Source organism: Geotrypetes seraphini, chromosome 6 (genome assembly GCF_902459505.1).
Source record: "Geotrypetes seraphini chromosome 6, aGeoSer1.1, whole genome shotgun sequence".
Classification (NCBI taxonomy): domain Eukaryota; kingdom Metazoa; phylum Chordata; class Amphibia; order Gymnophiona; family Dermophiidae; genus Geotrypetes; species Geotrypetes seraphini.
Genome location: NC_047089.1, coordinates 53,466,811 through 53,481,474, shown reverse-complemented (window position 1 = coordinate 53,481,474; position 14,664 = coordinate 53,466,811). Strand labels below are relative to the sequence as shown.

General features: G+C 38.3%; 1 protein-coding gene across 1 annotated transcript in view; it reads right to left on the bottom strand.

Annotated features, from left to right (window-relative positions):
- The window catches only part of NBEA (neurobeachin), an 812,633-nt gene that overhangs the window by 489,796 nt on the left and 308,173 nt on the right, over nt 1–14,664 (bottom strand). The window contains 1 exon segment of the mRNA XM_033948014.1: nt 5,613–5,696. Coding sequence (XP_033803905.1) covers nt 5,613–5,696 — 84 coding nt within the window.

Sequence of the window (14,664 nt, the reverse complement as noted above, 5' to 3'; positions counted from 1 at the left end):
CTAGCAGGAAGTGGATTAAACAGTCTAATTAAAAATGTTCCTTCAAATTGGGCCCGGTTGCAGTATTACTGATGCCTTTGAGAGGGTCAGCAGATATTGATTAGTGGAATTCTCTGTCTGAAACACTTGATTTTCACATAGCAAAGAATACTTTATCATCGTCATTGTTATTTCCATCTGCATTAGAAGTAGGGCAGTCTAATTCATCACATGGAACAAGCAAACTCCACTGTTCCAATAGGCTGTTTTTGCTGAAAAGCAAAATTTAAGATAAGATGATCCACTGTTTGCATGACAAGATCTGCAATAGAAAAATTCTGCTCCAGGTTTTGCTGTTTCATTTGGTTTACTGTGGAACCATCATTTGTGTCTCGATTCTGCTTTTATTTCTGCAAGCATCAGATGCAACTGAATAAAAGTAGTAACAACTGGTGAAAATATTACTTCATTAAGGGCTCTTTTTACGAAGTCGCGTTAGCGGTTTAACACTCATAATAACGCGTGACGCTAACGCCAGCATTGAGCTGCCATTAGTTCTAGCCGCGTACCACGGGTTTAGCATGCACTAAAACCGCTAACGCGGCTTCGTAAAAGGAGCCATAAAAGTAAAAGTAACAAATGTTTTCTGTACTTCTTTACAAGTGAAAGTGACACAACTTAAGTACAATAACTAGTTACATTTACTTTGTTACAATACTGCTAAATAGGTTTGAGGTAATTCTCTAGTAGTATGCCACAATTTAAGTGCCTATTCTATAAAAGAAAGGAAGTACCTACTTTCCTTTATAGAATACTAGTGTGAAAAGGTATATATGGAGTTCAAATTCTATTAAAGTTTTTGTTTCTTGTTTTAGCTGTATGCCTCTGATGCAGTCTAGTTGGCAAAATGTAGCCATATTGGGCATTGTTTCATGGAAGCATTAATTAAAGCTACTTTTCTTCATATGGTCTGCTTCTTGTCTTTGAGATGAACATATTTACAGAATAGTGTTTAGATGAAATTTTGACATTTATGCACATTTGTGCAGAGATATATGCATACAGGCCATAATTCTAATTATTTACGGGGATTTTGACTTTACAGAACTACTTCCTACTGTGGTTACCACACTACCCACTGTACCTATTTGGTTAGTGGTACTAAATCTAAGACAGGGGTGTCCACACTTTCTTGGTTTGAAAGCTACTTTTAAAATGACCAAGTCAAAATGATCTACCAACAATAAAATTTTTTTAAAAACACAAAGCACACTGTACGTAGAGAAAATGTTAATTATCATTTATATTCAGGTATTTTTTTTTCAAAGAGGTCAAGGCAGATGACTTTAAAATATGCAATGTCACCTCAATATACCCCCTCCCCTTTTACTAAACCACGTTGGTGGTTTTTAGCACAGGGGGCTGCGCTGAATACCCCGCGCTGCTCCCAACACTCATAGGCTCCCTGCGCTAAAAACTGCTATTGCAGTTTAGTAAAAGGGGGCCATAGTGCAAAATATAGACAGCAGATATAAATTTGGACACATTTTGATCACTAAATTTAAAATAAAATCATTTATCCTATCATTGCTGGTGATTTCATGAGTCTCTGGTTGCACTTCCTTCTTCTGACTGTAAATCCAATATTTATTTCTTTCTGCCTCCTGCATGCTTCCTCTCTTCCAGACCTTATTCCATTCCCAATCAACATCTCTCTCTGTCCCTCTATGAGTCCAACTTTTACTTCCTCTATCCCTGCCCCCTTTCTTTCTTTTTGTCTGTCTTTCTCTCTCCCTGCCCCATCCCCCAAGATACTGCTGCCAATTTCTTCCTGCTACCTGATGCCAGGTCAGGCGCGCACAAGTGATGAGCCCACAACCTTCCCCAAAGCCTTCTCCCCTTCCCTGGCATTGGGGAAGCAGGGAACACAGAACACAAAGGGAATGTGAGTCTATCGCGATCGACTCACGTTGCCTTTGCAATCTACTGGTCAATCACGATTGACCTTTTGGGCACCCCTGATCTACGAGTTAAATGTTGCTGATGGCATTTAACTCAAGCCAATTACTCTGCTTGATGAAATTTATCCCTATGAGTAGCCCACACCAAAAAACTGGCCCTCAGGTGGAGGGGGATGCAAATGCAAAAGTTGACTCAATGTGCTACCTTTTGAATTGGCCCTGGTTATTTTGCATAGACAGATGGCAGACATTATTGACTTCTTTAATTTTTTTCCATTGGGTTAGACCTTATTTCCATGCTCATCATTATACTATATTGGTTCAAATATTGGAGCTTTCACATCTGGAGTATTGTAGCTTTTTATATATGGATCTTAACTCCTGTTTGATTAAAAAATTACAACTGATTCAGAATACTGCAGTCCATTTGATTTTTAAGTTGAAAAAATATAACAGCATCACTGATTGTTTTTATAAACTTTCTTGGTTACCCTTAAAAGCTCTTGTTATTTTTTAAAATTGTTGCACTACTTATGTTTTATATTACATTACATTACATTAGTGACTTCTATTCCGCCTGTACCTTGCAGTTCTAAGCGGATTACATCAAAAAGATAACTGGACATTTCCAGAAAGAGGAATACAATTAAAGACGTTATACAATTAAAGAGGAATACAATTAATACATCAAAGCGATAGCTGGACGTTTTCAGGAAGAGGAATACAGTTAAAGGCGTTAGGTCTAAGTAACATTTTGAAGGGAGGATCCTAAGAGGGGGGGAGAGGGGAGAAGAGTGGGGGTTGGGAAATTAGGATGAATTTCTTGAATAGTATGGTTTTGATTTCGAAAAGCTTTGAGGTCAGTTGAAGCTGTCAGTAGGTTGGTGATGGAGGGGTCCAATTTAGCTGCATGTGTTGCTAGTAGGTTGTCGTGCATCTTTTTGCGCTTAGTTCCTTTATAAGGGGGGTAGGAGAAAGGGGACTGGGTTCTCCTCTGTCTGGAAGAGAGGTTCCTATTTAGGCGGTTAATTTACTCATGTTTTTCCTTACTACAGATTAGGGACAATCTGGTATTAAAACTTCCTCTTGTCTGGGATGTACATTATAAACATCAGCATAATCTGACTTTTATATTTATTTGGTTTCTATTTGGAATGAACTTCCTTTATCTTTTCAGACAGAACTGGGTTATCTGTATTTTCATAAGAGACAAAAGACTTTCCTATTTAATAAATTACATTTATTTTTAGGTTGTTTTAGTAAGTTTACTTTAAATATTGTAATTCTTCTATGATCACTGTAAGTTCACCATATTGTTATTGTTGGCTATTTTATTGTAAATCAATCTGAACCACAGCAGGCATGTGTGCTATATAAATTGTGCATTAGATTAGATTATTAAGATCTGTCAAATACAATCATTGATATCTCATAGGATTTGAAAACCTAAACGTTTTCCTTCATCTGCAGGGCTATCAGAATCATTATTATCTCAGAAGAATTTGATAAAGTAACTGATAATTAAAATTCCTTAGATTTAAGGCAGAAAACGATTCAAAAAGGCCAGGATTTTCAAAAACCCACATTAAAAAGTGCCAATCTGTTAACACAGCTGTTTTGATATCAAACCTAAAAACCCAAGACATTCTTAAAAAATCATGCAGCGAAGATTTCCTATATTTGCATGTGCCCATCGCTCATGAGCAAATGTGCAGAAAAACACCATTAAAAAACACTCTCCTGCTGCACTATTGGATGAATGGAAGGGAGAGGAGGGGAAAAGCAACATAGACTTTTTCCAATCGCGCATAAAACATGCCTTTTTCTCCAAAAAACCCCTACTAAAAGGTAAATCTTATAATTTGTTTTTAAAGTAAAATTTAATGAAGACCCACAGCCAGAAACATACAAGACAAAGGTATCATATAAGCGCTCAAGAAGAAATGTTGGCTTTTAACAAGCTTGCATGAAACATGCCTGTCTCTCCCATAAATTCAAAAGAAACATAATTTTACTACCCTCCATTTATAAAATATACGAGATACACATTATAGATACACTTTTTTTTCATTAGCCACAGTCAAAACACAAGTGCTGGCCACTGTAATGGCACCCCTGCACCAGTTGCTGCTTCTTGTCACCAAAAGCCGATACCGCTCTTCAAAAATGCCTCGGTGATTTTTAAGAATCCACCAGAGGGCTCATTTCAATGTTAAAGAACACATTTGCATGCCATTGTCAGAGACTGCTAGAAACCTCACTAAAGACAGAGATAATCTGTTTTGATAATCTGCTGCTAAAATGCATGCAGGCTAAGCCGCCGGAAAACAGTTTAGCAACCGCATTAAAGTTTTGAGAATCTTTCAATTTCCTTCACAATATTATCACAAAAAAATGGCATGACAGTGACCCTGATTTTAATACTTTGTGCTGTAAAAAAGCAGTTTTAACATATACTGTAAAAATGGGGGGGAAAAAAAAGCAAAACATATCTCAACAGTTCTGGCATCAGAAGATCTGAGTGTCATTGTAGACAATATGCTGAAACCTTCTGCCCAATGTGTGGCGGCAGTCAAAAAAGCAAACAAGAATTATTAGAAAAGAGATGGTTAACAACTCTAAGAATGTTATAATGCCTCTATATCGGCTCCATGGTGCAATGTCACCTGAGTATTGCATTCAATTCTAGTCACCTTATCTCAGAAAAGATATAGCAGAACTATATTAAAGTTTCAAAGAAGAGTGACCAAAATGATAAAGGAGATGGAACTCCTCTCATATAAGGAAAGACTAAAGAGGTTAGGGCTCTTCAGCTTACAAAAAAAATGGCTGAGGGGAGATATGATTGAAGTCTACAAAATCCTGAGTGGTGTAGAATGGGTCAAAGTAGATCGATTTTTTACTCCACAAAAATTACAAAGACTAGGGGACATGCAATGAAGTTACAGGGAAATACTTTTAAAACTAATAGGATGAAATATTTTTCACTCAGAGAATTCTAGAGTATGTGGCAGGAGCAGTTAATGTAGCTGGTTTGAAAAAGGTTTGGACAAGTCCTTGGAGGAAAAGTCCATAGTCTACTACTGAGTCAGACATGGGGGAAGTCATTGCTTGCTCTGGATTGGTAGCATAAAATGTTGCTACTATTTGGGTTTTTGCCAGGTACTTGTGACCTGGACTGGCCACCTTGAAGATGGGACTGTGCTAGATGGACCATTGGTCTGACCCAGTAAGGCTATTTGCATGTTCTTATGATAGTAACTAATTAGCTGATAGCTTCATTTAAATTTTAAATTTCATAGAAACATATCTTATATATAAGGTTTATTAAATTAAAAGGATTATTAGATCTTATCATCATTTTTAGCTTATGTCAAACATATCTTACAGAATTTAGCTGGAAATTGCCAGTTGTATCAGTTATACCACATTACCAACCATAAGACCTAAAAGCAACACATCACCAGAAAATGCAATATATTTAGGGATCATCAAAATCATTTTTTTAAATTAGCAATTCTCCAGGAGTTTACCAGGAAATTAATATTTAAAGCAATTAAACACCAGGGAAATATATCATATATTTTTAACGAAAATTCCATATGCCATATATATTTTCTGCCTTTCCAAATATTCATTTATTTATATGATCAGTAGTTCAAGGTTGCTCACCCAAAGCTGTGTTTCCCTGGAGTCTTGGATGTGATCCAACTTTGAAAAACTCTTTCGGCATCTGCAAGCCCAGGTACAGGAACGCTACAATAGGCAACATTCAGCATTTCATTCTAAATCAGCTAGTTTCATGCCTTAGCAGCATATACATTCAACTATTGAATGTCATTAAACAGTTGATTTAGGAAAATAAAAACAAAAAATGGCAGGTACTAAGAAAATAATTTGGAAAAGCTAAGACTGAGAAATTGAAGCACATGTTTTGTTTATCTGAAACTAAATACCTGGGAACATGAATAAAATAAAGTAAATAATGATCTTGATGATCCTTAATATACTATTTCTTATCAAACTCTAGAAATGAATAAGCCTACCTTCTCCATAAAACCTCATTTGCTAATAAATGTATAAGGGAATAGAGGTAAAATCATGGATACATGAATACAAAGTGGTAACAACTGGATAAGATGAATATTTAAAACATTTGAGCATTCTTAAGATTCAAACTAAAGCTGTGGTAGTGAGTTCCACACAGCAAATGTGGCACAGTCCATTAAATTGCTAGGTGCTGTGTCACAGTTGCCACACTGATACTTGCTACCGCAGCTTTGTAAAATGGGCTCTATGTAAGGAAAAACACATAAGCAAAGGCAAGTTTAGACATTTGAGACATTCTCAATACCATCCAGTGACTCAATTTCTGTTACTGAGTATCTGAAAGCAAGTCAGTGTTACAGTAACCTATAGTTATCCATAGTTTCATTCACATTCTTACTTTATGAAAAAAATTACAGTGGATCATTTGAAAGAGAAAATATTTAAAAATTGTTCTCATATGCCTACATATGAGAAACAGGTTGTTCATATTTAAATAACCTAATGAATAAGAAAATGACAATAAACCACAACTAAACAAGCAAACCTTGCTTTGCAGAGCAGTTTAATTCAAAACAAGTGTATTATCATTCCTATTGAGCACTTAAGCCTCCTGGCAAGATAGGTGCTGGAAATGTAGGCCAGGGTTTTCCGGGCCTACATTTCCAGCACCTATCTATGCCGTGAATTGTGCCTACATAGGCACCTTCTAGCACCAGATGTCACTTCCAACATTAGCCATCTCCATAGTGGCGTTAGGAACTAGAAAGCACTTACGTAGGTGCAATTCCAGTGCCTTTTATTTAGGCACTTGAACAGGTTTCACCATTTCTAATGGTGTTTGTCAATTAATTTAGGTGCGGGTAGGGCAGCTATTGGTGCCCAAGTTTCTGCATACAAATCAAGATACATCGGGTATGGCTCAAAGAATTATTTCCATCCCCTCTGATTGTGCATGCAAACACTTTTTAATCTGTGTTGCCTCTACATATACATTATATTAATCTCCTTTCCTTAAATCTTATACCAGTCCAGACCAAATTATGTCTCTCTAAGAGCACATAGAGGCAGAGAATCTAAACTCTTCAAATGATTACATAGCTATGACAAGGAGTAGTGCAGCCTGGAACTTTTCAGTACAGAAATGCTAAAGCTAGGAAACAATCAATAGGAACCTACAGTACAGTATATACAGCTCGTACTTGCAGATTATGACATGTGAACAGATAGCCCTGGAGTCATGAGTATTGTCAAACAGCAGAATTCAAGGAAAATAATGTTACTCACCTGTGGAAGGTTTTCTCCAAGGACAAGCAAGACATCCATATTAGCACAGATGGGAACAACTAGTTACCAATCTCACCAAAAGAGATAATGGTTACTTCAAATGGCAGACTAGATGGGCCATTTGGCCTTTATCTACCATCATGTTTCTATGTTTCTATGTAAAAACAACAAAACAGTCAAAAAGACTTGAAACGGCAAAATCAATCAGGAATCAATTAAACTGAACTGAAACATAAAAAGCTGTTGTGCAGATGCAGCCTGGAACAGAATCCAAAGGCCCTAAGAGGGTGGGGTTGGATTCTAGACCCTGAACAAATTCTACAGAACTGTCTGACCAAACCAGCTGTTGTGTCAGGAATCCTGCTCAAGGCAGTAATCAGATGTGAATGTGTGGATGGAAAACTACATCACATTTCTGCAAATCTCCTCAATAGAGACTGACCTCAAGTGGGCTACCGATGCAAAAATTGCTCTGACATTGTGAGCTGTGACATAACACTCCAGAGTCAGCCCAGCCTGGGCATAAGTAAAGGAGATGCAATCTGATAGCAAATAAAGTCACCCCCTTACAACCCTTCCCCCCCAAAAAAAAGCAGGGTCTATCGTCTATGGCAGGCATGTCCAACTTCGAACAGGTCGTGATCTACTTTTTCCGGCCAAAAAGTGCCGGTGATCTACCACCATGAAAATTAAGTTTCAAATTAAATTTTAACCCAATAAAGTTGGAGGATTTCCCCCCTCCCCCCCACACACACCATTTGTAATGAACCTTCTGTCATTTACTTGGATGTGATCAGCTATTAAGCAAATTAAGCAAAAACAAAATAGAGACGAAGATCCAGTAAGACCTGCGAGGGGAAATGGAAAGTACATTTTTTTCTTAAAGTTTTATTAAGTAATAACTTTCTTTAACTTTTATTGAGTAATTTGTGTTAAATTTAGGTCACATATTAATCCAGGCTGATCTTGCACAATCTTTAATATTTCGCTGTTGCTCATTAGTGAGACATCTGAGCCTGCATTTCATCCACCAGCTTTCTGAAGTTGGGTGAATATTGCATGAGTACCAGTCTCAGAATCCTGGAGATGTTAATCTGTCATGTTGGAATGTTGTGTACTCTTGTCATTTTCAGATGGGAAAATGCAGATTCACACAAATAAGTTGAACTGAAACAGGTGTACAGCTTCACTGCATCTTCTCAAGTTGGAAAATTTATCTCTAGGCACTAGCTTCCAAAATGATGTCATTTTTAAGGGTTAATATTTTGTTTTTAAGAGATGGCTTGTTCAATGAGTAATTTTTACTGATAGCAGCTACAGTTTCATTAATGTTCAATGTTAATGTTGAATGGGTATGACAAGTACTCCACAACTATTCCAATTTTTTGGAAGTAACAAAATCTATTTTCGAATTCCTGGAAACAGAACAGATTTCTTCACATACTTCTCATTCGGAAAAACAAAATTTGGATATTATCCCAGATGGTCCTGCGTATTAGGAAAGTGATCAAAAGTGTGTTTGCAAGGTTAGTCATCATTAACTCAAATTTGTTCTTGTAGGATGAAACTGTACTCATCATCTCACCAGTGCATTTGTTTTTACCTTGTGTTTCAAGGTTAATTTCACTTAGTCCGCCTGTAAAGTCAGCGAAAAATGCCAGATCACATAACCATTCCTCATTTTACAACTCTGCTTGGTCATCTCCCCTCTCCTTCAAAAAACGTATTTCATTTAGCAAATCACGAAATCTTTGCAGAAATTTGTGCCTACTTAGCCACCTTACATCTGTGTGCAAAATGAGTAAGATTGAAAAACCGTCTTCAAAGTAATCTTCCACAAACTGAATTTACAATTTTGAAAGTGATGTCCATGACAGTCTTTGTATTGAGTCTTTTGCTTGCCAAAACTTCCTGGTGAATGATGCAGTGGTAAGAAAGGAAATCTGGGAAGTCGTCATGCTGTCTACAGAGGGCTATGAAATCCTTAACCTCACTTGTCATTGCTCTTGCTCCATCAGTAGTGATGGAAAAAAGTCTATGCAATGGAAGATTACACTTTGTCACAAAAGAATAGAATGAACTGAATATTTCCTGACTAGTAATTCTCCCTTTTAAATAAATCATTCCAAGTAGTTCTTCTTTAACAATGAAGTCTTCAAAAACCATCCACATAAAGACTAGTAACTGGGCTATGTCTCATATGTCTGTAGATTCATCCAGTTGGAGTGAGAAAGCAACACATCCTCTAACTCAGTGGTCTCAAACACGTGGCCCTCCAGGGACTATTTTGCGGCCCGCAATCTGTCCTCGACTAAAGCAGGGGTCTCCAATCTACTTCCCTTCCAACTGCCCTTCCCCAAGCCACTGCAATCGGGGAACAGGCTGGCGCCCGAGGTCTTACTTCTCCCTGCCCTCCCCCAAGCCACTACCATTGGGGAACAGGCCGCCACCGCCGCAATCGGGGAACAGGCCGCGTCGAGGTCTTAACTCTCCCTGTTTATCTTCCCTAGCTCGGAGCCGACCAATTCTCGCCACTCGACATCAATTCTAACGTCGGGGAGGAAGTTCCGGGCCAGCCAATCGCTGCCTGGCTGGCCCGGAAGTCCCTCCCCGACGTTAGAATTGACATCGGGTGGTGAGAATTGATCGGCCCCGCGCTGGGGAAGATAAGCAGGAAGAGTTAAGACCTCGGCGCGGCCTGTTCTCCGATGGTAGTGGCTTGGGGGAGGGCAGAGAGAAGTAAAGAAAGAAAGGGGGGACAGGGAGACAGAAAGAAAGAAGGGAGACGGGACACAGACAGAAAGGGGCATGGAGAGAGAAAGACAGAAAGAAAGGGGGCATGGAAAGAGAGAGAAAGAAATAAAAAGTTGGGGGAGGGTGAAAGAAATAAAAAGTTGGGGAGGGAAGAAGACAGATGCCAGACCAGGGGAAAGGAAGGAAGGAGGGAGAGAAAGGAAAGAAAGAGATGTCAGATCATGGAAATAGGGACAGAAGAAGAGAGAGACAGAAGGGAAGGGAAGACATGGAAACATAGATATTGAAAAGAATGCAGTTAATGTCAAAGATGGATGCAAGGCAGAAAGTGAAGATGGAGAGAAAACCAGTCAAAGGACAAGAAGACCCTGGAAACATAGTTAAACGCACAGAAAAATAAAGTCACCAGACAACAAAGGTAGGGAAAATGATTTTATTTTCAATATAGTGAATTGAATAGTATAAGTTTTGAGAAAGGAAAGATATTAAACTTTAAATGTGAGGGCTGCAGAAAAAATAGAGTACTTGGAGGGCCGCAGTAAAAATAGTTAATGACAATTTTGCATAAAGTAAAACTCTTTATAGTTTATAAATCTTTCCCTTTAACTGTTAAAGGAAAGATTTATAAACTATAAAGAGTTTTACCTCATGCAAAGTTGTCATTTCTTTAATAAGACATTAACTATTTTTTTCTGCGGCCCTCCAAGTACTACAAATCCAAAATGTGGCCCCACTAAGGGTTCGAGTTTGAGACCACTGCTCTAACTATTGTTCAGTTGTGTCTCCACACATCTTTTCTATTCGCTGCATGACGGTGTTTCTTGACAATTTTACATTTTGAATAGCATCTATGATATCTTTCTTATTTTTAAATCCTTCAAAAAGATTATCAGCTGTTTCAAGAAAACAATCTTTACAAATTCCCCTTCAATGAAAGGTTTGCTTTTCTTTGCGAACAGGTTGCTGACCTTGAAGGATGCTATGGTTGAACTGACCTAATGTGACCTTGGTTTCGCCATCAACTATTGCTGAATAGCTAATTTCGATTTAAGTTCTTTGAGCTTCAGTTTACGAATTTCACTTTTGGGTGGAAAATCAGCATCAAGCTTATTGCTATGCAGGGCCTTATAATGATGTTACAGATTACCCTTTTTGGCCAAGGATACTGGGGTGTTACAAATTAGACAACAACACTTGTCTTTCACCATGATGAAGAAGTAGTCCATTTCCCATTCATCATGAAAGTGGTAGGTTTTGCTCTTCTTTGGAACACTCATCTTCGTTATACTGGGGTGGCTGGATGTAAGAAGACCAAATCTGCTTAGTTAGTATAAACACTGGATGAATCTGGTCCAAAACAGTCACTGTCCCAAAGTATTGAAGATCAACAGGAATTGAAGACCTCTGGATGATGTGCAATACAAGGACTGGAGATGCCAAAATCACACATGCAGTTCTAAAAGTAAAACTAAGAATTCATCATACTGGCACCAATAATCAAATACTACCAAACAATCATCAAACAACCTCAAACACCTGTCCAGCAAAAAAGATAAAATCAAATACTACCAAATAAGTTCAAATACCACCACATGCAATTTAATAAATTCTGCACACAGTGTAGAATCAACGCAAAGGCAAGGCAAAATAAAATTGCAGAGGCAAGCAAAAGTCACAGTGGTTTGAACCAATTTGAAGGCAAGACATAGGCAAGTTAGAACAAAATTGTAATAGCCCGCCAAAATCACAAAATTCTTGACACTTTGTTGTGTCTTCCTGAAAACGTTTAATGAAAGTGTTTGAGAATATAAGTAACTTAGAAGGTAAAAACTTTTTCTTTTGCAGTATTTACTGAAAGACCCCATGAGGAAGCTGATAGCAAGGCGAAACGGGGCCCGTAGGGTTAACGGCTGCATGATACAACGAAGATCTGTAACGGCATACAAGCAGAAACTAAAGATAAGTGCCGGTTACTCAGTTCTAAGTTTGTAGGCTGTTAAATTTTAATTATTAGCATAGCATACAGCACTTTATTGTTTTGCACAGCATATAGCACTTTCAAAAATTTAAAACATTTAAAAATTTAAAAGATATCCTGTCCCTGCAAATACTGATTTAAGCACATTGAATTATCAGTGCAGGTCTCTGAGAGCTTAAGAGCATTCTCTGACAATTAGGTCAGTCAAGTCCTGTTCTTTTGGTTTGTCTTACAGACGTGGAGGACTTCATCCATTGAGTATAATTTAGTGTATTGCCTGGTATATAACATACTTCTAAGGGGTGTTGGGGAAGGGGCAGCAGAATGGGTGATTCTGAGAGGCAGGAGATCAGGTATGACGCCGGGCATATGGTGTATCATCAAGGGGCACAGGCAGCGGACCTCTGGGGTACCCACAAACTATTGACACAAAAACAACAAGCGCCCCCAATACACCCGCAGGCAAGATTTGCGCAGGCAGGGAAAAAAGACAGGCAAAGGATCAACAGCAGCGGCAAGCCCTCGGTAGATGACCTACTGGCATGAGCTCTCTCCTAGCGATGGGGCGAGCTGCTGGAGAAATGGAACCAAGTGGGGCTGGCGATCTACCTCTGACTCCTCCGCGATCTACAAGTAGATCACGATCTACCTGTTGGATATGCCTGGTCTATGGGATTTTGTCTACGTCAGATAGAAGGCTAAGACTCACTTGCAGTCCAAAGTGTGCAATGCACTTTTGCCAGGATGGGTATAAATTTTGGGAAGAATGTTGGAAAAATAATTGACTGGTTAAGATAGAATTCTGAATCAGAAGCTAAAGACTGGCCTCAACAACGAGACAAGAACACACAACAGGAGTCAGAAATCCAGAAGATGTCAGAAATCCAGCCAAGGGTGTATAATTCAAAAAGTCACTTTAATGATGAATATGTCACAATAACTCAAAGACTCGACACTGGAAGTGTTTCAGCAAACGTGCATTTATCAAGAGTCTGTCTTGACTGTAGGTACCGTGAGCACTCGCAATTGAGTCGAAACAATGAAAAGTATTGGTGAAAGTGAGAAAGGAACTGGTATCTACAGAAAAACTGAAAAACGACCCATGGGGACTTTTAAGAAAAACAAACACTGAAATAGGGGTTTTGGAGGTGGGAGACCTTAACCTTGACCTCAAAAACCCTCAAACATGAAATATTTTGCCTGCCTCCCCCCCCCCCCCCATTTCTCTTAGGAAATAATGGAGCTGTAATTACAGTTCTGTAAAGGTGCTTGCCCATCAGCTTTCCTTGCAGCCTGTGAAAATGGAAAGGACTTTCTGCCTCAGAACTTCAACAAAATGGCTCCAAATCAGAAAATCTTAGGGCTGCTAATCAGACCAAAGATCTCCACTCCCACAGAACCTCAGAACGAGACTGGGGTGAGGGCAAATACACAGCTGGCTCCATGATACCCCGAGAGTTCTTACACAGGGAGCCCAGTCTGCGCTGAAGCCTCTGAAAAATTCACAAAGTGAGCTGGCTCCCAGGGGAATGGACCCAAGTCCTAAGGGTACCAAAGCCTCAAAAACAAAATTTACACCAGAAATACAAAAAAACTAAATAGAGCAGATCAGAAATACCTCTACACAGTTTGCCTGCAGAAGGAAAAACTGAAGAGGGCACTCCACTCCACTGGGAATGAGGGAGGCATGGAAAGCTGTGAGACATTTCTGCAAAGCTGGGGACTTATCACCTAACTTACAGACTCCTGTGTAGATGTAACAAAGCATGTCTTGCTACTGTAAAGGTGCCATTAATTTACTTCATGATGATGTTGAGTCATCAGCCTCAGACCTTATCTGCTGCATATCACTATTCACAAAAAATGAAATTCTGTATACCACTTCCAATTCAGCGGATATGGCACAAGAGTTACCGGTATCACTTATGGAACCTCAATGGCAATATCTATGAATGACAGTAATAGACCTTTGTGCTCAGCTTCAATATTGCAGCAATTATATTTTGTTTTACAAAAATCTTTATGGACTCCCATCAAATAACATGCCTCTAGGCCTAAAATGGCTTCATTATGCTGATGCTGTGGCTCCTCTAAAGGTACTTTTCAATAACTTATTTTTGTTCTGAGGTATGGAAACTTATCTGCTCTATTTTACCAATCAATGAACAGCTTTAATATACTATTGTAATCCTATGCTCAGTGGGTCTTTATATGACTTTTTCTGAAGACTTTTTGACATCCATGATGGTGATAGCTATCAAAGTAGTTATGCTACATTGAAAAGTGGATACAATATTATCAATACTCCTATGGTGGAATTATCTGGCTCATATTGCACAGTTAGAATTCCATATGGCATAGGGACGTTTTGAATCCAAATATAATCAAATTTGATTTCAAATATTTTTATTGAAATTTTATCAGAGAAAAAATACAATAAACAAAACAGATAAGATTGCCTTGTTATATATTTACTGATGATGTTTGTAATATAATCAAATTTGGAACCTTTTCTATTCTTTTTGTAATGCCAAAGAACAAAATAATTTACATGATATGTGATAGTATATATGATGTACTTTTTATTCAAATATAATGTTGGTGCTCTGTTGTGCCAACAAATTTTTAGTTGTAGTTACTGTATGTACTTGAATATAA